The sequence below is a fragment of the Gadus chalcogrammus genome, chromosome 6 (assembly GCF_026213295.1).
Source record: "Gadus chalcogrammus isolate NIFS_2021 chromosome 6, NIFS_Gcha_1.0, whole genome shotgun sequence".
Lineage (NCBI taxonomy): Eukaryota > Metazoa > Chordata > Actinopteri > Gadiformes > Gadidae > Gadus > Gadus chalcogrammus.
In genome coordinates, this window is record NC_079417.1 from 4,522,494 (window position 1) to 4,543,883 (window position 21,390).

Below are 21,390 nucleotides of genomic sequence, written 5' to 3' on the forward strand. Positions count from 1 at the left end.
TCATTGCCAATTAAAACAGCGTCTGATTTGGCGGCGATCGCTGCTAGTGAGGAAAACCAGATGTTCCTAACTGGACAGTGGAGGAAGCCCGCAAGAGGAGCTTTTTTTTTTTTTTTTTCTCTTGGAGGGTCAAGGAGGAACAGGATGTCGAAAAAACTAACAAAGCAGCAAACCTTGACAATCAACAAATGCGCCCCCCCCCCCACCATGCACCCAATTCCTCTCCCGTTCCTGCATGTTTAGTACTCTATCTCTCCATCGCTCTATATATATATATATATAGAGATATATAAAAAGAGAGAGAGAGAGAGAGAGACAGAGAGAGAGAGAGAGAGAGAGACACACAGAGAGTGAGAGAGACACACAGAGAGAGAGGGAGAGGGAGAGAAAGAGGGAGAGAGAGAGAGACGAGTGCTTTGACACAGTGATCTAACTGCCCTTTGGTTTTGGCCTGTAAAAGCAGTGATATACGATCATGTGTCGTCCATGTGTGATCCAGCTAATGACCTCATAGGAATCCAAATAATGCCATTAGGATCCTCCATATAGTACCAAATCATGGAAGGGGAGGAATTGACTTGTACATTGTGGATATGTGCTCCATAGCTCAAGGTGGTTATTTTCAATTCAATTCAATCTCAATCAATTCTTTATTTTTTGCTCAATAACAGATGTGGTGCCCGGATAAAGGAATGCTGTCATGGCCAACCAGTAGCACAAAGAAGCCAAACAACATATGTCTTCAGATTTAGCTACATTGTCTGTCGTTTATCAACTTGTCAAAAATAGCTGTTGGTGATTTCAGTAGCTGCCTCAGCATTCATGTATTTGCTTGTAAAAATGATAAACAAACTTGCCAAACTAGACCTTACCGTTTGTGTTTTAGTGATAATGACCCTCTTCAAGTCTCTTAAGAAAGGTTTGTGGTGACAATTAATATTGCAGACTCATTAGCTCCAGCACAATCGGGATAAAATTATACAGTTCAAGTTTTGAAGTCGTTAATTATTTCATCATAATCATCGACGTTTTTCTGCGGCATTCGTTCGTCTTTTATTCTATTTTTTGCAAAAATGTGGTCATTTATGAGAAGGACTAGATTTTTTTCCTGGAAGGCAAATAAAATATAGCCTATACATTATAAAATATAAGTCAAAAGTCATACCGAACACAGCATGACTCTATATCAACGATGAAAAATATCGGCGTAAACCACGGGACAGCTGCGCTCTGACTTCTCCAGAAGTGAATGAGTTCTACCCGTTCTACCGGCAGGAGTTTCCCTGAATCCCCCCCCCCCCCACACCCCCCACACCCCTCGCCCCCCGCCCTTCTGCTTGTCTGCCCACACACCATGTGTTCATGAGGAAGAGGGAAGTTTGTGACGTGGGGCAGGGCTTGTCTGCCGTTTATTAGTCAGAGAGCAAGGAACCAGGTTGCAAGAGCTCACTACTACTACCCACTCTGTCGGGTCAGAGAGAGCTCCCGGGACGAGGGATGTTTTTATACTACAAAACGTTCTAGTAGAGAGACAGTGAACAGAAACACAGACCGGGGTGTCGCAGCTGTATTTCCTGTTGTAATTAAAACTTTCTTAACTTTTTTAAAGGCCAGTTGCATTTCAACTGAAGTTGATGACTTGGGTAAAGCGCTATCAATTTTCCGTAGCCCATTTCGATAAGTGTGACAAGAGTTTGTCTCTTATTTTTATTTTTTTAAAACTTTTGGAAAGTAGGATTTTTCCACAATTCTGTGCATTTTACTAGACTCGTGATGGTTTCCCTATCACTTACGTTACTTTTAGGACTTTTAGCAAGTTTGACTTCAGCTGAAAAGGTAAGTAACTACATCGCTGTTGGGCTATTTATATGTAGTGTGAAAAAGGGAAATTTGTCTTATCACAAAAGTTGCCGCGCAGTTGACTCGTAAGTGAAACGTGCGCTTGTGTCCACTACACATGCATAACAAGCCTTCTGTTCTGCATGCTATGCTTTAAGCTACTGTTATACATCTGCAGGCTCCTCTGTTTCTTTCAAAAACATCTTATATTGCACTGGTAAAGTTTTTTGGTCTGTTACATAACAAATGGCAGGGAGAAGCGATCAAAATTGGTAAACAGCATACAGTAAACCAGTAACACCTTTTCTTATGATATAATATAATATAATATAATATAATATAATATAATATAATGTAATGTCTTAATATTGTTATTTTTTCTCACAGGCTGGTGAAGTAGAACGAGAGGGTGAGTGTTTATTTTTTAATTACGAGAAGGAAAAAGTCTGGCTGCTGAAATAACAGGATATCTCGGGTGCATTAAGATATATGTGGTAGTGGGGAGTTTGTATGTGGGACACTGTAGGACTCTGTAACCCTCCACACCACACACACACACACACACACACACACACACACACACACACACACACACACACACACACACACACACACACACACACACACACACACACACACACACACACACACACACAGCAAACACAAACATATCCCAGGACACACACACACACACACGCACACACACCAAACACCAAACACACAAAGTAGACTTCTATTCCCTGACCAAGAGGCCTCAAAGGCTTTGTTATACCGGAAAGAAAACTCAATTTCTAAATCCTGTCCATCTGCTTTCCATCGTGAGGTTAAGCAATGAGGGAGCTGCAGCACTGTCTGCCCTGGTTCAAGACGCACTATCTCGTGGACCCAAAGGGAGCGCTTGTGTCTGATAGGCTCCCACCTCACCTCTTCATGCACTGAAGAGGTGTGAGTAGGGGGCACCTGTGAGTAGGGGGGGGGGGGGGGGGGGGGGGGGGTTCTGCCCTTGGACTTTTAGCTTCAGAGACCCTTCTGAGGGTGCTTTGTATGAGCAGTGAAGGAGTGACCGTATGAAAGCAGTGAGCGGATTCCTTTGGTTTTGCACTTTGCAGCATGCAATGTTGGCACTGTGGAAAATAGTGTCCCATCGGCTGGTCGGAGAACGTCTTTTACGTTTTGATTAAACAAATGAAGCTGTTGGGATAATATGGTGAGGCAATGCACCGTCTCTGAAACGTGTGTTTTGACTTGGAGATAGAGGAGTGTGTGGAAGTTACATCGCAGCACACCTCTGGATGCGATGTTAACATTATTAACTGAACATTTAGTCAACCGACGATCCATCCCACCCACCAACCAACTAACCAACCTACTAACGTTTGGTAAAACGCCATACATTTAATTCCTTACACAAAGTTGTCCTTGTATAATAGGTTATAGCCTCCATATTTTGTTTTTATTTTGTAATATGTGTTATTGAAACATATTCTGCTATGGTTCACCTCATCATTGGAAGCGGACATGTTACCAAATAGACAAAAAAGCCCTTAATGTTATTTGCACTTCTCAAAAGCAATGCGTGCTTTCATAGTTATTGCATGGAGCAAAGTGCTTATTAAACCTTCTAATAAGATTATAGTGGTGGCTCTGCTAATACTGCTACCTCTTCCCAGACCCATTATTTTACAAGCCATCAAAGTGACATCTGTCTTTCTTCCTATTTCAAACAGCCGTCATTCCTGTCCTCAGCATTTTTGCGTTCCCCGATTGTGTCAACAGCGCCGGCACTATGATTTGTAAAGCGTGTCATTTCTTCACAGGACAAATTTTAGTCTTTAACAATAACACCTGCTTGCATGTCTTGTAGTTAGAAACAAAAATGAAAAGGGGCTGATATTCGTGAAATATTTCTGCACGCGTATCAGTCTCTATAAACATTTCAATTTGTCTTTCGCTGGTTCAAGTGCACAAGGGAAACCTGCTCCTAGATATCCTTTGAACCCAGAGACCCTCTATTATTGGCGGTAAACCTCCTCTTGTGTGTACACGTACGATAATGCATACACAAATTAATTGGAATGGACCAACCTAGCACCAAGGCTGAATAAGGTAGCTGCTGGCTGCCGTTTATTATTGCCTTCACTTTTGGACAAACACTGTCCCCCAGAAGGGTCGGTGGTACTGGTCATATATGTAATAATGACAATAGTCATGGTCATAGTAAAGTCAACCACAAGATATTTGACTATTAGTAATTTAGGAGATGCTTTAAAGTACATTGAAAAATGCATACACATGTGATTACGAAGCAGGTATGAGTACGATGTTTACAGGTAGACTGCGGACGTTGGGGTCCGAACCCCGACACTAAAACGTACTCTGTCTTGGACACACCCTGCCATGGCCTTTCTCCTGCCGCCTCCAGTACTACCTATCTTTCTGCCTGAGTGTCGACACTGTCTTACCGCCTCTGGTGGGTTCTGTGGTCATCCTGCAGTTAAACCATGACCCCGATGTGTCCCGAAACAGAGCTGCTCAAGACCCGGCTGAAGGAGTATGGCCTGGTCACTCCCTTCAGCACCGACGCCCGCGGACACTACCTGTCACACCTGCTCTCGGCCAATCACAAGCAGCGCGTCCGGCGGGAGGCCTTCCCCTCCGGGGAGCCCCAGCAGACGCTCTTCTTCAACATCACCGCCTTCGGCAAGGAGTTCCACCTCCGCCTGCGCCCCAACGACCGGCTGGTGGCCCCCGGGGCCAAGGTGGAGTGGCACGGCAACGATGACGGCGGAAGGGAGAGCGAGGACGGCGGAAGGGAGAGCGAGGACGGCGGCGGTGGCGGCGACATGGGAGAGGGCGGGAAGAACCGAACCGGGCCTGGGGGAGCTGAGCGGATACTGAGGCGAGAGCTCCTCAAGACGGACTGCACCTTCATCGGCGACATCACAGATGTTCCCGGGGCTTCGGTTGCCATTAACAACTGTGATGGGCTGGTGAGTCTGCGCTGTTGTTCACACCCTCTCCGCCCCCCCCCCCCCCCCCCCCCCCCCTCTCATTCTAACCCCGTCTTCCCATTACGAAAGTGACATGACCTTGTCGTCGATTGTAAGGAGGTTTAGATGTCCATAACTCCCTGGTGGAGGTCCTTTTTCTTTAAAAGCCGCGGGCTGGCATTTTAACTGCACATTGTTCTCGATATATTCCTCAAGTGGAAGGGACCAAATAGCTTTTGTGCTGAAGTTTGTCCCGGGTGAATGACTATCCATTACTGCCACAAATACGAGGGCATTTCTGTTCCCCTCGCCCTACAACCATTGCCTCGCATGCAGCATGGATCTCCTTTTGTTCTTCACCACAGTGAGCAACCCCGCCACGCCCCTCTCATAAACCACTTGAACAGTAATTGACGAATGATTTAGGGCTGTTAGCCGTTACCAAAGGTCCCAGATACCTGCTCTCCCATTTAACAACAGTGGCGGCGTTTTGCCGTAATTTACTCTAAAGCTTGGGGTTTCAACTGAGAGTGATGAGCTCATATGAAGCACCCTGAAATGCATGGTATACATTTACATTTATGAAACCAGTTGGTGGTGTTGAGGTGTGCTGATGTGTTATGCTGATGTACTAGGTTGTTGAAGACCGCTGGCAAATGTTAATCGTCGAGGCTCTGTGTGTACGTGAACACCTGTCTTTGCGCACGTGTTTGCAAATGTGTGTGCGCGTGTGTGCACACGTCTTGTGTGTGTGTTTGTGTGTATGTGTGTGTATGTGTATTTGTGCACAGCACACGTATGTGTCCATGAGTGCAGAAGTGTACGATTTTGTGTCGTGTGTGTGCGTGTGCGTGTGCGTGTGTGCATTTGTGTGTGCATGTCAGTGTTTGTGTGTGTGCTATCCCACTGTGGCCACTTGAAGGTGTGATACGACAACATGGTGTGAAAGAGAGTAATTCCGCAGGTTTCTCAGGACCTCAGATAAACACAACCCAGAAGTCTCAAGGCAAAGCACATTCTGTTTGGGGTGTTTGTATTTCATCTGTGTGCGTGGGTGCGTGGGTGCGTGCGTGCGTGCGTGGGTACGTACGTGCGTGCGTGCGTGGGTGCGTGCGTGCGTGGGTGCGTGCGTGCGTGCGTGCGTGCGTGCGTGCGTGCGTGCGTGCGTGCGTGCGAGCGCCGGAGTGTGTGCGTGCTTACAATGATGAAAGTGTAGCAAATGTTGCCCATGCTGTGGAAAGCAGGGGAGTTCCACGCCTGTAGTGACGATTGAAAAGAAAGATTGAAAAATGCAGGTAGGCTTGCTGTGTTTCATTTTTAAAACAAAAAAAACTAAAACTTTTTCGGACAATTCTTTCTTGCTCGGACAACTCTATGAAGGCAATTCTATTTCTGTTTCCCTTTTTTTTTTTTTTTTTTCTGCTTGTGTGTGTATGTGTTTTTGTGCACACGTATGTGTCCATGAGTGCAGAAGTGGCTATAGCATTGTTGACATCCCAGGTCCGGGACTAGAGGGAGACGGTGTGAAGAATCTCTTCCATATATCTGGCAAGTCAGGGGGGCCGGTGCGCCACGCCTTGGACAGACCCCAGAAGGCGCTGGAGGCAGAGTTATGCAGGGTTTCCTGTTTTGCTTCAGATATATATATTATTGTATAAGTTAAATGATGGAGGTTTTAGAAGTGGATTTTAACAATGAGTGTGTTTCTACAATGGCCATTCTGATTCACAGGTTTGTCCTGAAACCTTTACAGTCACTTTGTCTAAGGTTGTTGGTGTCAGCTGACAGATGTTCTAGTTTATAGCCACCTGCTACAGGAGAAGTTTACTTTTTTGCCCTGGCGGATATTCAGTTTGCTGTAAGCCATGGAGGGGTGCCGACCATTATTATTACAGTTATCAGTCCCCTTCTGGATCAAAGATTAATGGTCGGCCGTATCGCGTTTGTAATGGTTCCGCCCGGTCAGGTGGTTTCCAGTACATGCCAATCCCATGTTATGGACATCTACTGATCCCGCCCCCAGCAACAGAAATAGATTTAAAGCAAACCAAAATGAAACCAAGGTTTCAGTTTGTCTGCGGTCAGACTGTAGATGTTAATCTAGCGTCTGATTTGGGAGACTATCATCTTCAGGCATCATGGTCATCTCTACTCCTCAGATGTGACGTACAGATGTCTTAGTCATCTTGAAAAATATAAATATTCATATTTAAAACATGAAAGCTGTTTAACCTTTACCTGCTGGAAGTGTCTTCCAAAGGACATGGGCTTATAAGAAGTGATGAGATACTGAGCCAACCACAGCAGACTAACCTTTTTAACCAAGATTGATGTAACTTTTGACGGCATAACTGTTCCTCAACATCTGTGTAATGGTCATTCCTCTGTCACCCCGAGAGGTGGCATGGCCCATTTTAAAATGCCCCAGTCGGTGCTAAACATGCTGGGAAGTTATATTACCCGTTTATTTCCATTTTCCATTTTCCTGGGAATTTTCTTCTTACATAGGAATGTGCAATAGGGCTTGACATTTTGACATAAATCACAGTTATCTACATATATATTGCACACTATTTCAATTCACTACCCTTGCAAAGTCCTATCGACAAGATGAACCATGCCAAATGGAAATAAATATATATTTCCATATAAAATGCTTTATATTATGTGGTGTGGTGTTTGTGTGTGTGCATGCGTACCTTGCCTGAAAAAAAAGAAAAAACCTTGTTGTTTCCAACTTCATTGTCGTTTGATATTATTATTATTACGTTTAGGGCAGTAAGTCAAATTAAGTCTTGTCAAAGCATGTCTTGTTAATTATAAACTTGACCTCGTACACACACGATGTTGCTCTCTGCTGTGCTAAACCTGCTTTGATAAACCTTTCAGGAGCAAATTAGAGTCCAGCGCACGTCCTTTAAAATAGATGCACAGCACATGTGTATAGGGTGGAGTTGCACTATGAAAGCACTGCAGTTTTAGTGGCTCGAGGGCAGTATAAAAACGAAGCGCGGCCAGTATACGATGTGCTCTAGTTTAGAGTGATGAATGGAGCTCTCGTTGGATTGTCTACAAACACACTGCGGACCAAACAAGTGATTGCGTGTGAGACACATAGCGCTGATGGATGTAGGATATTACTTGACTGTCAAAGACGCCATTTGATGTGCTCTGCCGCCGCGGCTACTTCCAGGCTAGTGTGTCGATGTTGTTTGCGCATGATGTACACCCAATCTTCTGAGCTTTCGAGCTTCTTCAATCTCACTTTCCTGTCAGAACTTGTGTCAAGCTCTATTTTTGCCCACATATTTGAAACATAAAATTGTTAGTCAGGCGGCAGGCCCCTTTTGGCCCGCCTTTCAGTTGAGCTTGTCGAAGCTTTGAACAAACTTTTCACCTGTGTCACACTTGCTAATGCTAATGCTAAAGGTATTTAATGAAAACCATCCGTCATGTCAGCCTCTTGACAGCACATTTCCACTTGTTCTTCTCCTGGCTATTCTATCATTCGTACCCTAGAAAAGTGTGATTTCAAATAATAAATGGAATAACTCGAGGAAACAACATGCCCTGTTAGTTAGCAGAAGCCCCTCAACAATGTGCGTTGCTACACGCCCGAGGAATAGCCAAACTCTCGTTTTGCATTTTCAAGAAACAGAACTTTGTCCAAAGCTGAACCAAGTATATTTGACTCCATTATGTTTTGTTCCAGTATGCGTACAACTGCCTACAGGTCTAGTTCAACTTTGTAAACACCAATGTAAATGAATGTAAATTAGAATGACCAAGGAAAGATCAACTGCATTTTAATCCAAGGATGTCCTGTGTACAGTGTTTCACCGTGTTGTAACCGTGTCCAGGGCAGTGCTGGTTCTGCTTGAAATCGGAATTTAAATGGGGGCAAGTTTGGGGGTTGTAGGCTAAATAAAAAGCATGATGTGCTACATAACAGATCAAAAGCCAGCCCGGAGTTACTGACGAAAAGGCCTGACATCGAGGAACCAGGGGTCTTTGATCTCAAGTGCTATCCCATGCCCCTCGCTAGGTGTGTGTTTTACTGAATCTTAATTATAGCCAGCCTGGTGTCTGGAACTGTTTACTGCAAGCAGGCAGGGCATATGCTTATGAAGCAGATAGTTCCTCCTCTCTGGTTTATGCAGCAGTGAAGGAGTGAAGGGAGGCTGATCTGTCCTGACCCGTATGAAAGACTTCAGACTTCATGTTGCATGTATGTGGGAGGCATGTGAAAATCTGGGGGAGTACAGGGATGAATAAAGTCAACAGGGAGAGAAGTTTCTCGATAAATGTGATGGCATCCAACAGAGTTCTGGACTACGTTACTGTCTTTATGCTTAAAGGCCTGAAATGCAAGTTTCCCCCCTTCTGATGTATCGAGGGGTTGCAATGTTTTAAAAAGGGTTTGAAATGCCAAGCAAGTTGCCTCAGCCAGACTACAACCGCATCAGTCACACTTCCTGTCACCCATAACTTCCCATAAAAAGACTTAATCCATGCATCGGAGGTCTGTCGCTGTGTGACCTGCAGGGCTTTATTATATACAAAAGGAGGCCTTTGTGGCTGGATGGAAGCACCATGGCAGCAGTGGTCAACGGAAGGTATTGTCTCTGGGTGAGCCGGCTCCTTTTGAGCTGGCAGAACCCATTACCATGGTCAAGATGCTCACTGCCCTATCTTAAAAGCAATTATTTCTTTCGTCTTTTTCTGGCTCTACCTCAAAAAGAATGATTCTGGAAAAAGGGGAGCCTTCTGTGCTATCGGATGCTTTTTGATCCAGTTTCCAGGGGTACAGCCCTGGCGGCTCCAAAACATTTGACAGTCAAATGTGTTGCTGTTGCAGTGAGAAAAGCAGAGAAGAGACAGAATGCAGGAGTCTACGGTGGGACTTGTCCGTCACTCTTCCCAACCACTGTGACCTGGTGAGATAGATATCCTATCCGTTTATTGACGTATATTTGTAACAAATTATTGTAATTGTTCAAATAAAAAACGGCAGGAACAATAAATGCCTTACAATTTTGTTTTGTTTTGAAAAATGTCAAAATTATACGACTTTGAGCGCCTGCGATAACCGGTGTACACATTTCGTTGTCATCTGCTAACCTTTAGGCCTATTTTGAATTCACTAAAATGCCAAATGGTATTCTACATTTAAAGGTTTTGATTTCTCCCAATCAAATGCATGCCTGCTATTCCAGGCAAATGTTCTTCACGGTGCCTTTTCAAACACCTTTTCTTTCGGGTTTGACGTAGCTTTTGGGAATAATATAGGTTCCACTGAGGCATCTTCTGCCTTTACCGGGCTGTAATGATAGTGCTTGATGCCTCGAAGGCACCTGGTCTGCATGGAGATGTGGAGCGGTGCCGCTGGCTTTATGAGTATAGCGGGTTCTCCTCAGCGATGTCGAGGCCGGTTTCTTCCTTTTGTAAGAAATTTCTCAAACTAGGAAAAAAAACAGATCAAATCAGAGCCAAAATCGAAATGACTTTAAGGCTGAGGTCTAATTTGATATTCTCTCTCTCTCGCTCTCGCTCTCGCTCTCGCTCGCTCTCTCGCTCTCTCTCTCTCTCCCGCTCTCTCTCTCTCTCTCTCTCTCTCTCTTTCTCTCTCTCTTTCTCTCTCTCTCTCTCTCTCTCTCTCTCTCTCTCTCTCCCTTTTTCTCTTAACACCTCTGACCTCCTCGCACTCCCACTGTGTCTTCTGCCTGAGCTCCTCTCGGATGATCTGACATAACACAGCGTAGCTCTGGGCTTGAAGTCCCGCCTCTCTTCATCCCGGTGCAACCCGAGGGCTGCCATGTCGTTGAACTCCATGGCTTACAAATCACATCTTCATCCAGACGGTTCGGTTCCAATATAATAAATCCCTGTATCATCACAAGATATAACCAAAGCTTTCGGTCAAAGAACGCATGATCTCCACTCACCGGAGACATTCAAACCATTGGCTCTGTTCCCTAAACGTCAAATCAACAGAAATCAAATTGATTCGTAAGCTGCTTACACGTAACAAAACCCCCCCCAAAAAAAACGATAAAAAAGAGGACCCAGTTTCCTGGTCCGAAACCCATAAGCCCTTTTAGCCCATCCCACTATGGTCTGTTTATCAAATCCAGACTCTCACCAAGTCTCTGCTCTCCCCTCGGAGGCACTCTTCAGATGGAAATGTGACCTGTTACGGAGGTGGCCCTGCTTAATACATTCATACGCGGTGCCAGCCAGGGTGCAGCTGTCTGCCGGGTGCATATCTGCAGAGCATAATAGCGATGCCCGCGTAAGGTCCTAGTAGTCGCCACGAGAGTCACCTCATTTGTTTCCTTAAAAATAGAGTAAGGCAGAAAGAAGAAACACTCCCACCTTCCCGTGCTCCCTGTGTTTGTGTGTGTGTGTGTGCGTGCGTGCGTGTGTGTGTGTGTGTGTGTGCGTGCGTGTGTGCGTGCGTGTGTGCGTGCGTGCGTGTGTGTGTGTGTGTGCGTGTGTTTTTTCTCTCGATTATTCCTTCTATGTATGATTGGCAGCCCTGACACCCATGCAGACAGAAGGTACAGCTTCTCAGCGGGTGATGGAGTGACCTGCAGCGCAACCCCCAGCGGGGTGGCCTAAGGAACCGTCTGGCGTGTGTTCCGACTCCTACCTCAGCGGGGACATGATAAAACATGGCGGCCCTTCCATCTGTGTGTGTCATGTTGCGTAATCAACCCTGCCAGGCATAATAGAGGGGAGGAATTGGGGGGAGCGGGGGGGGGAGGGTGGCGGTTCAGTGTCTCTGGTATGAGTGAAATGTAAACACATGGCCTGGTGTGTGATGCATCAAAGTATCAGCTGGCAAATTCTTGGTCGGCAGCAGTTTTTCCGCGATTGTCAATCCAGTCTGGGCGTCCTCTCGCTCCGAGCAGCAGATACTAATATTATTCTGAGCTTTATGAGCAGAACCAAGCGAAACAACTGAGAAATGCTCCAAATTTTATTTTTTTGGGGTTGGGGGGGGGGTGGTTGAAAGTCTCTATATGCTTCACTGGATCTCACTTATGTCCTCTGTGATATAAAGATAAACGGGGCTGGACATGCACCGCTTTTGAACTATATATCGAACCACAGTGAGATAAAAAGGGGCAAAGAAAATATCCCTTTTGATTAGAAGTAAGAAAGTGAGTCAGTTCATCCTTTCAGTGAACTGTACTCGGCTCAGGCACAAGAGTCGTATTCACACGCAGTTGACTTAACCACGGCGCGGCCTAGAGCTGCCCGTTGCCGAGGCTTGACCAATAGCTGTTTGGATATAGGGTTTGAGGTGCAGGAGGGGAGCCACTCCCGGGATGTGCCAGGGTTTTCTTTTTACTTCTTCTTCCTAAGTCTTTTCCCCTCTGCAGCATAGGGCCCTTTTAACAACCACGGGCTGATATTTGTGTATTAAACATTTTGAATCGTGACCTATATAAACCTAAGAGGAGGCCACACTGCTGCTGTCCTTACAGGCAGACATTCAGACCCTTTGACCAGCCCCGGGTTTTATATAGAGCAGAATGCAGACAGTTCACCACTACCTTCTCAAAGTACAATTTTAAATAGTAAATGTTTGCTCTGCAGGACATGTTGGAAACGCATTGAAGCGACCCTAACCCTTTTTCACCCTTCGACCTCCCCCGTGTCTCAATCAGGATAAAACGCCACCAGTAATATATATATATAAACACACGCTTATATAAACTGCCTTACAGAGGTAAGCAAAGAATGTCTTTCAGACATTCTTAGTGTCAACATCGTTGCAGTAATATTGTAATATTTGAGAAAGTTGGCATAGTTGGTCTGTTCCATGAACAAGGGAGCATGAATTGGGAAGATCCATTGAGTTAAATTCATGGAACTCTTTAATCAGTATAATGGGGGAGAATGCATCCACCCCGGTCTGGAATTGTTGTTCCAAATAGAGGATTTGGCCCATGCATTTTTTATATATTCTCAGTGTCATGTTTTCCTTCTTTTCCCTTATCTTCTTCTCCCTTATCTTTCTCAAAAATACCCGGTTTCCACCAGTGGACCTTTCGTATCTCGTCCTTTAACAATTTTCCTCCTCTAATGGGTTCTTTCAAGAGAGAGGGATGAAACTCGCAGGTAAGGATGACGGAGGTTTGCACATTTTTGTACACATTTTTGAAAGCAAACACACCTTTGAACAACACCGTGGGTGAAAGGTGGCTGTGTCCTGACTCAATCCAGCCTTTTTTTTTTTTCCCTCACTCCCGAGTCGCAGTGCCTTCTACTTAAATTTTTTTTCTCTCTCTCGCTAAGGAAAGCACCTTTACACGGGGCTCCTTAAGAAGTTTAGACTGAAAGAGACAGAGTGTTTCTGAAAACCTGGAGGCCTTCAGCTGAATCCCATATGTTTTCTTTGGCACAGTGGCCGCTGTCTGCTTGGCCGTGGCCGAAGCTGGGTATATAAACCCAATGGAACACAGGGAGAGTCTTCATCCTGTCCTTCGAGCTTTCTATTTAGGTACCAGAGAGCTAGAGGCACGTCAGACACCTGTCATTGTCTGGTCCGTTCTGCTAAGCTGTCCTATTGTCAGCCAGAACCGCCCCTGAAGCCAAGCTCAGAGGGATCCTTGAGCATTGCAATGTTTTGTTTTGTTACGTTTCTGATAAGTTTCCATTTAATTGCCTCACAATTTTTCCCACACAAAATTGCAGAACACAAAGGATACTATGTGTTCTGGGTAAATGTGCTATTCAGTTGGACTGTAGTGGTAGTATCTTGGGATGTACATGTACTAACAGCCTTGGTTTTAGCCTTCTAATCTAAACAAGAACTAGTGTGTAGTTAATAATAACTTGAGCACCATCTGGACACTTACATGAGGATGGCAATGTGGACATTTTCGCCCACGCATTTAACGTCATTTACGTCATAACTTCATTTCCTTTAGCCAATCTTGACAAAGTTCTACGGGAATTTTATCAGCAGGGCTCTTGGCCGGTATTTTCCCATATTGATATTTGGTCTGGTTACCTTTAGATATGGCAGGGAAGAGGATTTGAATTTAATTATCTGTGGCGGATGACATATTCAGCATACATCATGCCATAATAATAACTGTCTTGCAATAGATTGCAAGACAATCAATAGGTCAATAGTATATCATAGTTGCATGGCACACCACAGTGCATTTCCTTTTGGGGTAATATTGAAGGAAAACTGAACAGGTTGTTATTTATTATGAAAGAGACAAAGACAGGTGCCCATTAGTTAATTTGAAACTATTATGAGCAATTAGCCTCGATGCTCAATTATATTTATAATTTATAATATTTATACAACATTCTCCCTCCCACAGTCAATTAGTGTGTGTTTGTGTGAATGAGTTTGTGAATCATTTACAAAAATGACATGAAGATTGATGATGGTTTCCCCTGCCATCTTAAGTAAGGGTCCTTATTTGCCCCCAGTTTTCTATAAAATTGATCTTCTTCATCTTTGGACTTCCACACGGGTACCAGATTATCTGCTAAATTACTACAGGAGGGGGGTAGTTTAAGGAAAGAAATGTGGGCAAATTGTTTATTATATAGTAAAAAGGCTGGCATGGATTCTTATATGATCTCCAAATGTAATAAGACCTCCATCACGACAACATTTTGCCCACCTCTCCAAATCCATTATCGTTTAACAGTTGTTGTTTACAGATACTGCAGCTTAGGCTCAGTTCAGCTGCCTCAGCGTTCGAATGACCGACACACACACTCGCGCAGTCTGCAGGGTGACTCCATAATACTTGATTCATTGACAACGCGGGCCCGGGGGGAGCAGGGTTGTCTGGCAGCTTTGCTTCGGACGGGGCTTTACGCAAAGGCGATGGCAGACACGGACCCGTCTAATCCCCTGGGCTCAGGCTCTGTCACTGAGCCGTCATTTGGGCTTCTCGCACCCCACAGGGGTGTCAGGGGACTCTTTCCCTACCACTACCGAGTCGAGACCATTGAGAGCTCACGGGATGCACAGTGTTCGCCGGACAAGTGAAACGTATAGATTAGTGCTGTCAGTTAAACGTGTTATTAAAGGCGTTAACGCAAAACAATTTTAACGGCGTTAATTTGTTTATCACACGATTAACGCAATTCTTTTATTTTATTTTTATTTATTTTATTTATTTATTTTTTCTTCTTTGGCTCAAAACAAAGAAGCAGTAGCCTGACTGCTATGTTCAAGGCAGTATTGTTGTTCATCGTTTAATTGCATTATAGGCTTTTTTTTTGTATCGTCCTGTTTTGATCAGTATATGCCAATGTTGTTATCAATAAAAAACCATTTGCACAAGGCAAGCCGATGCACTTCTCCATGTTGATAAGAGCATTAAAATGAGAACAATTAATGGGACAAAGAAATCAAGGGATATTTAGCATAGAAAAAACATTTGCGATTAATCGTGAGTTAGCTATGACATTAATGCGATTAATCGCGATTAAATATTTTAATCGCTTGACAGCACTAGTATAGATCTGTGAGTTTTCCGGTTTAGTCATTTCAGCTGAAGGTCAACCTACACAGTTCAGCGTAGGATGGTGTAGATCCTCATCGGATCTGTTGGTGCGGAAAGCCCACTCGCGATCGTCTGTCTTTTGTCCCTGGACATCTTTTGATTAGCCATATTAAAAGGGTTCCCTCTGGGAACGTGGGTAGGCGAAAGGCAACCCCGCAGGGTGACCTTTCAAGCAGGAGTTGTATTCTGATTGTATTCTTAGAGAAAAAGCTTAGAGAAAAAGCTTTTGTCACTTTCTATGAATAATGCAATAATGATTGTATTCTGGTCCAAAAGATGAAGGTTTGATAAGCGTAATGAGTAGCCAACCATCTCAACGTGATCGATGTTAAAGCGGGTAACATCACAGTTGCACGTAAAGAGGAATCGGACGAATGCATTGCACAATCCTCCTTTCCTGAAAAAATTATGTTTTTCCGTCCTTATAGCCTAGCTGTGTTGCCACGTTTCATTTGACTATTAATACCGCAGTTATGGGTTTCTGTGTGTTTATTGTTCTTTATTAGAAGTTCTTCACATGGGTGCTTGCTTGTGAAGTTAGGTCCCACTGGTACACAGGCATTCGGCATTTGATGCTTCCTTTTTTTTTTTTTTTTTTTTACTTTCCAACTTCCCTTTAAAAGCAATGCAAGTAGACTTCGCAGTTGATCTGGGACTGAGAGAGTTGACAATGAGTCAGTGTGTATGGGGTGGTTGCAAAAGGCCGAAATGCCGACTGGGGTTTACTGCGGCACCGGTAGATTTTGACAGAGCAACATGTTCTTGGAGCAGACCAGGTAGCACTTCCCCTTGGATTTTTTGTGGCAGAGAAAAACAACAACAGCTTGGTTCTTTGTGACAGTCAGAATATAATTGATACATTGATTGTACTCTGTGTACTTAATTGCCTTTTGTGTCACTTCACAAGCATATCTGAGTGGATCATCTCAATTCGCTTTTCTTTTTTCCCACCGTCTATCGAAGGAGACCAGACATGAAATGATATTGACAAACAAGTACCCTTCAATTAGCATTTCTACTGGCATTTTTTGCAGGCGTATTCAAACAAAACACTTTTTTTTTTAAGACAATGCTTGTCAATCTTACGTAATTATTTTGTAATATTATTAACCCTATGGCCAACTCAAGTGTGTTGGTTTGTGCGTGTGCAGAAGATCTGTGTGTGAGTGTGTGTTTGTGTGTGTGTGTTTGTGTGTGCTTGTGAATGTCTGCCAACATGAGCTTATCTCAAGTCTCATCTTGAAAACAATTCAAGCTTATCTAATGCTTCATTAATCTTTTTGCCTCACGTTTCTACAAACCGTGACTTCAAACCGCAGCATTCATTAACTGCACAGTACACACCTCTCCGGGTAACTATAACAAGCTCCAGCCGGTCGTGTGTGTGTGTGTGTGTGTGTGTGTGTGTGTGTGTGTGTGTGTGTGTGTGTGTGTGTGTGTGTGTGTGTGCGTGTGTGTGTGCGTGTGCGTGTGTGTGTCTGTGGGTGCGCGTGTCTATTTAATGCTCATAGATTACGAATGTCTTTCTCTAACGAGCCGCTGTTCTCCTACACGACGACCCTATGTCTTTGTTTGCCTGGTTCCCAACAAGCTCTGCAGCAAAGCAGAGACACAACAACACAGTCTCAAGCGGGAGGAATAACATCCACTCCCTGATGAAGTGAGAGCGGTATTACGCACTCACGCAGCCGGTTGTACAGCTAGCGTGGAGCCGCCTACGGAGTAAAGAGTGATACAAAACACCCATCCCTGGGGTTGAGGAGTGATCTTCCCGACAGCCTTCTGTTAATATTCATCATGGGCTGTATTATTCCTGACTGCCCCCATACTTTGATACTATAATTGCAGTCTCTTGAAAAGTCAACAAATGTCCCTGCTGAACTGGCCTGGGGGCAGTGATTTTGTATGGTTCACTTCTTTCTCCTGCACCGTCGTTGCAGACGGCCAAGGTTCGAACGTTGCTTCTGTGACGAGCGACGTAGTAAAGCCGAAGTAATTCCATGGTTGTACCACCGCTTCTGTGACGAGAGACGTGGTAATGCTAAGGTAATTCCATGTTTGCAGCATGGAAAGAAAAGCCACAGAAGGTGAATCAGGGTTGTGGGAGTATTGTCTTAACCACTGTTTACTTTACATAATTATGCAGAGGGCTTGCTCCTGCGATCCCATTTTTACGACCGGGGTAGGGGTGGGGGGGGGGGGGGGGTGGGGTAGGGACAGGCAGGAAGGCCCTAGCCACCCACTGAACAACTTCATCATTCTCTGAACTCTGTTCTCTCATGAAGCAGCTCAGCTCAAACCACATCATGTAACAATGGAGTGCAACCCACACCATCTGAAATCTCTTTTCTCAAATTTGAAGTGATTGCCGGTTAAATTACTCTGCAATTCTCTTTCGATTTTGCATAATGTGTGGTATAGTAATATTTTTTAACGTCAGTTGGTGTAGTGCAGGCTATCGTGAGACTGGATCGTTATCTTTTTGCCTTTACTGAAGAGTAAGGTAAGGTGCACCCAACAATGAATGCTGTAGGAAACACGTCCCATCTGTAAGCTATGGAGCGGCATGCTGGTGTGTAGGATGTTTAGTTAACCAAAATGAATTGGATGCACTAAGACCGACTGTGAACATTCACAGCATGATAAGCTGTGAGCCACATATTTTTACCATTTTCACAAAGACAAGAAACATACCATGATGATGTAGAGAATTACAGGGATTGGAGCCATATGTGAACAATACTTTGCAAACCCAATCCGTCCAAATGTGCCAAATGCTTTCGGTTTGCGTGCAGAAATGCGCCACAGCGCCCACACACTGCCATATGCATATATAAATTGTTGTTTAGTAATGAGACTTTGACCCTGTGTCCCCAAAGTAATTTCATTCACATGGGCAGCATTTCCTTAACACTTATTGCGGTAACGAGGTGCTCAGAAGGCATGGCCACAGACCGTGATTGGCATGCAGGACAGAATCAAGAACTCTGAATGAGATAGTCTGTTCCCATCTGTCTGGATCCCCATCTGTAAAAGGGGTTGGAAAAATAATCGATTCTTCAATGCATCGCGATTCTCTAGAATGATTCCGTCCCGTTGCAGATAAATTAATAATCGGAATTAAAAAAACAAAAAAACATTCTGTTCGCCAGAGAGGGATAATTTTAGTGATTTTAAAATGATTAAATTCATCTTCAGTGTGTATTTGCCAATCAGATTTGTCTTGACACGATTGCAATTCAGCCTACGCATAGCATGCACGCAAACTCACAACCAGCCACAAGAACTCCTTCTAATTCAAGAGCAGCTTTTTCTTTAATGACATAGAAAAGAAAGATTAGAAAGAAAAGGAAACTGAAACCTATTTTTTACATTCTTCGATATTGTGTTGTAATGCAAGCTGCATTGATTATTGCATTGTTCATAGAAAGTGACAAAAGCTTTTTCTCTAATAAACAAAAGTAGGAAGTGATTAGCAAACTCTGAGTAGCAAACTCAGATGTATATGTATATTTTTGAAAATCAGGCATGGAAATGGACATAATAAAAAATTGTTGCATCAAGATGCATCGATAATCGTTTTAGAATCGAATCATTGACCTCATAATCGGAAGCTAATCGAATCATGAGGTGCCACACACACTTGTTTATTTGTGTGCCAATCAGTCAGCCCTGAGGTTTACCGGCTTGCTCACTGGCCAGCACCCTGTAACCATGGACAGTACAAATGATGTATTTGTAACAATTGTATTGAACTTACAATGTTAATGTTAATGGCTACTATTATTATCTTCATCAATGATTGCACCAATTGCCCTCCCATCCATCCCTGATCTGAGGGGTAGCCCGCCGCTTTGGGACCTCTCAATGACCTCTCAATGATAGTTGTTCCTGCTTGCTTGTGTAAGGAGGTGTCATCTCATATGGCCTGTGGAGCCTGTCTCACTGCGTGTGATGAAGGCCTCTACCAGAATAGACTTGACGTCCCTGACTGCGCCATCTCAAACATGAAGTTGTATGCTTTGTGTTCTCTCCGGATGTGTCGGCGCTTGCTGAGGCCGTCCGGGGGCGTCGTCGGCTCTCAGACGACGACGAGGCTCTCCTCTTCTTCGTCTTCTTCTTCTTTCCTCTCTGACGAGCCGACTGCTTGGTTTCCGCAGGCGGGGATGATCCGGACCGACTCGGACGAGTACTTCATCGAGCCCTTGGTGCGGGGCGCCCAGGAGCTCGAGGACAGCGGCCGGGTCCACGTGGTCTACCGCCGCTCGGCCATGCTGCAGGAGCCCTCTGACGACCCCCTGGACGACCACCAACACGGTAGGCCGCTCGCGCTGCCAGGCCAAGCAGCGCTCAGACACTCACGGGCCCCAACGCAACGATAGATTGCAGTAGAATCATGTTTTCTTTATTTTATATATATTTTTTTGCTATATATATATATATATGCATGAATATATGTTGACAGTGTTGTGCACGAAGGTGCTAAAAGAGCGGCGTTCATTGAAGGTACTAATAGAGTTGCGTTCATTGAAGATGCTTAAAGAGTTGCGTTCATTGAGTTGCTAATAGAGTTGCGTTCATTGAAGGTGCTTAAAGAGTTGCGTTCATTGAGTTGCTAATAGAGTTGCGTTCATTGAAGATGCTTAAAGAGTTGTGTTCATTGGAGGATGCTTAAAGAGCGGCGTTCATTGAAGGGGATGATCTATTTGGTGAACGGTGACCTGAATGTAACCGTCTGCGCCTACTGAACGTGTGCGTTGGCGCCGTTCACTCTCTCCATAGTGAACGATGCTCACACACTGTTTACCGGCTGCAGCCGACGATTTAACCTAATCGGCACGCCAGCATGGCTTCTTAAAACAATAACAACAACGTAGTCGACCGAGTTTTATGAACCAACAAGTACAGATTCGAAGGGTGAAAAACACACTGTTATATGCAAATTTGGGCCTCCGGGTCTTAGGAAACAAGTCGGAACATCAGCCACATCGGCAACAAATTAGAAAAATACATATTGAATTGATTGATGCATCCTACCAGTCTTTGAAAATGTTTGTGACTTAATGACGATTATCACAAGAAGGGTAAGCGTTGAGCCAACAGCCACAAAGTTCCTCCATCCAAGTCAACGTTTGGTTTTTCACTTTCTGCATAATCTGTATAAATAATCTGTTGATTAGCTTGGAGTTCTAGCATTGTCCGGTATTACTCATCGTTGAATAACTAAGCCCTGTCAAAGTTTGTCCCACGACACTTGAAGCGTTGACAGGCAAGTTGACATGCATAGCAGGCATAGCAGTTCTGCCCTGACTTGACCTGAATGTTGACTGGTAACCAAGTACATGGAGAGCAGAGCTTTTCCTTCAAACACAGGAAATGTACTCAAATCACTCCATGCCCCCTCCAGCCTCACACTCGTTAGCCACCCTTTAGTCATGCTCAAAGCTTGGTCAAAGAAGGCCTTCCAGGTCGGAAAATACACTTTATCTGCACAATGGAGGTCTTGAATACTTGGATTTGGCAAACATTTTCCAGGAAGCGATCAGTGATTACAAACCCCACAGTGCCAGGGGGGCACCAGAAATAATTTCCCTGCATTTGATTTCTTGTATTGACGTCACGGCAATTTAAAGTTATACCAACGTGTTTCTTTATGTTTCTTCATCAGTTTTTTTTTCGTTTTTTTTCTGAAAACAGCCTTTGACATGCTCGCCAAGGAGGTACCAAATATATTTTCCCTGCAGTTGATTTCTTTTATTGACTGAGGTGCGAGGCATGTCCAGGCAATTCACAGTTAAACGGACACATTTCTTTGTGTTTATCTTTCTGTGTTTTTCTTCCATGCTCACAACAAGCTCTCCTACGTCACGGACACAATCGTTTGCAGAATAACAGCTATTATCTGTATCTTATCCTCTGGGGCTATTAACCTGTAAAGAACGTAGGAGAAAAAGTTGTATAGCTGATGTTACTCATATTTTCGTAACACTACACTCAGACTGCAGATT

At 44.3% G+C, this 21,390-nt stretch overlaps 1 protein-coding gene across 1 annotated transcript in view; it reads left to right on the forward strand.

Moving 5' to 3' along the window:
* The first annotated feature begins 1,359 nt into the window (after positions 1–1,359).
* adamts3 (ADAM metallopeptidase with thrombospondin type 1 motif, 3) overlaps positions 1,360–21,390 on the forward strand; it is a 91,309-nt gene continuing 71,278 nt past the window's right edge. Inside the window, exons 1-4 of the mRNA XM_056591548.1 lie at positions 1,360–1,836; positions 2,227–2,248; positions 4,366–4,829; positions 19,543–19,699. Of these exons, the coding sequence (XP_056447523.1) occupies positions 1,774–1,836; positions 2,227–2,248; positions 4,366–4,829; positions 19,543–19,699 (706 nt within the window). The 5' untranslated portion in view covers positions 1,360–1,773. The remainder of the gene's footprint in view (positions 1,837–2,226; positions 2,249–4,365; positions 4,830–19,542; positions 19,700–21,390) is intronic.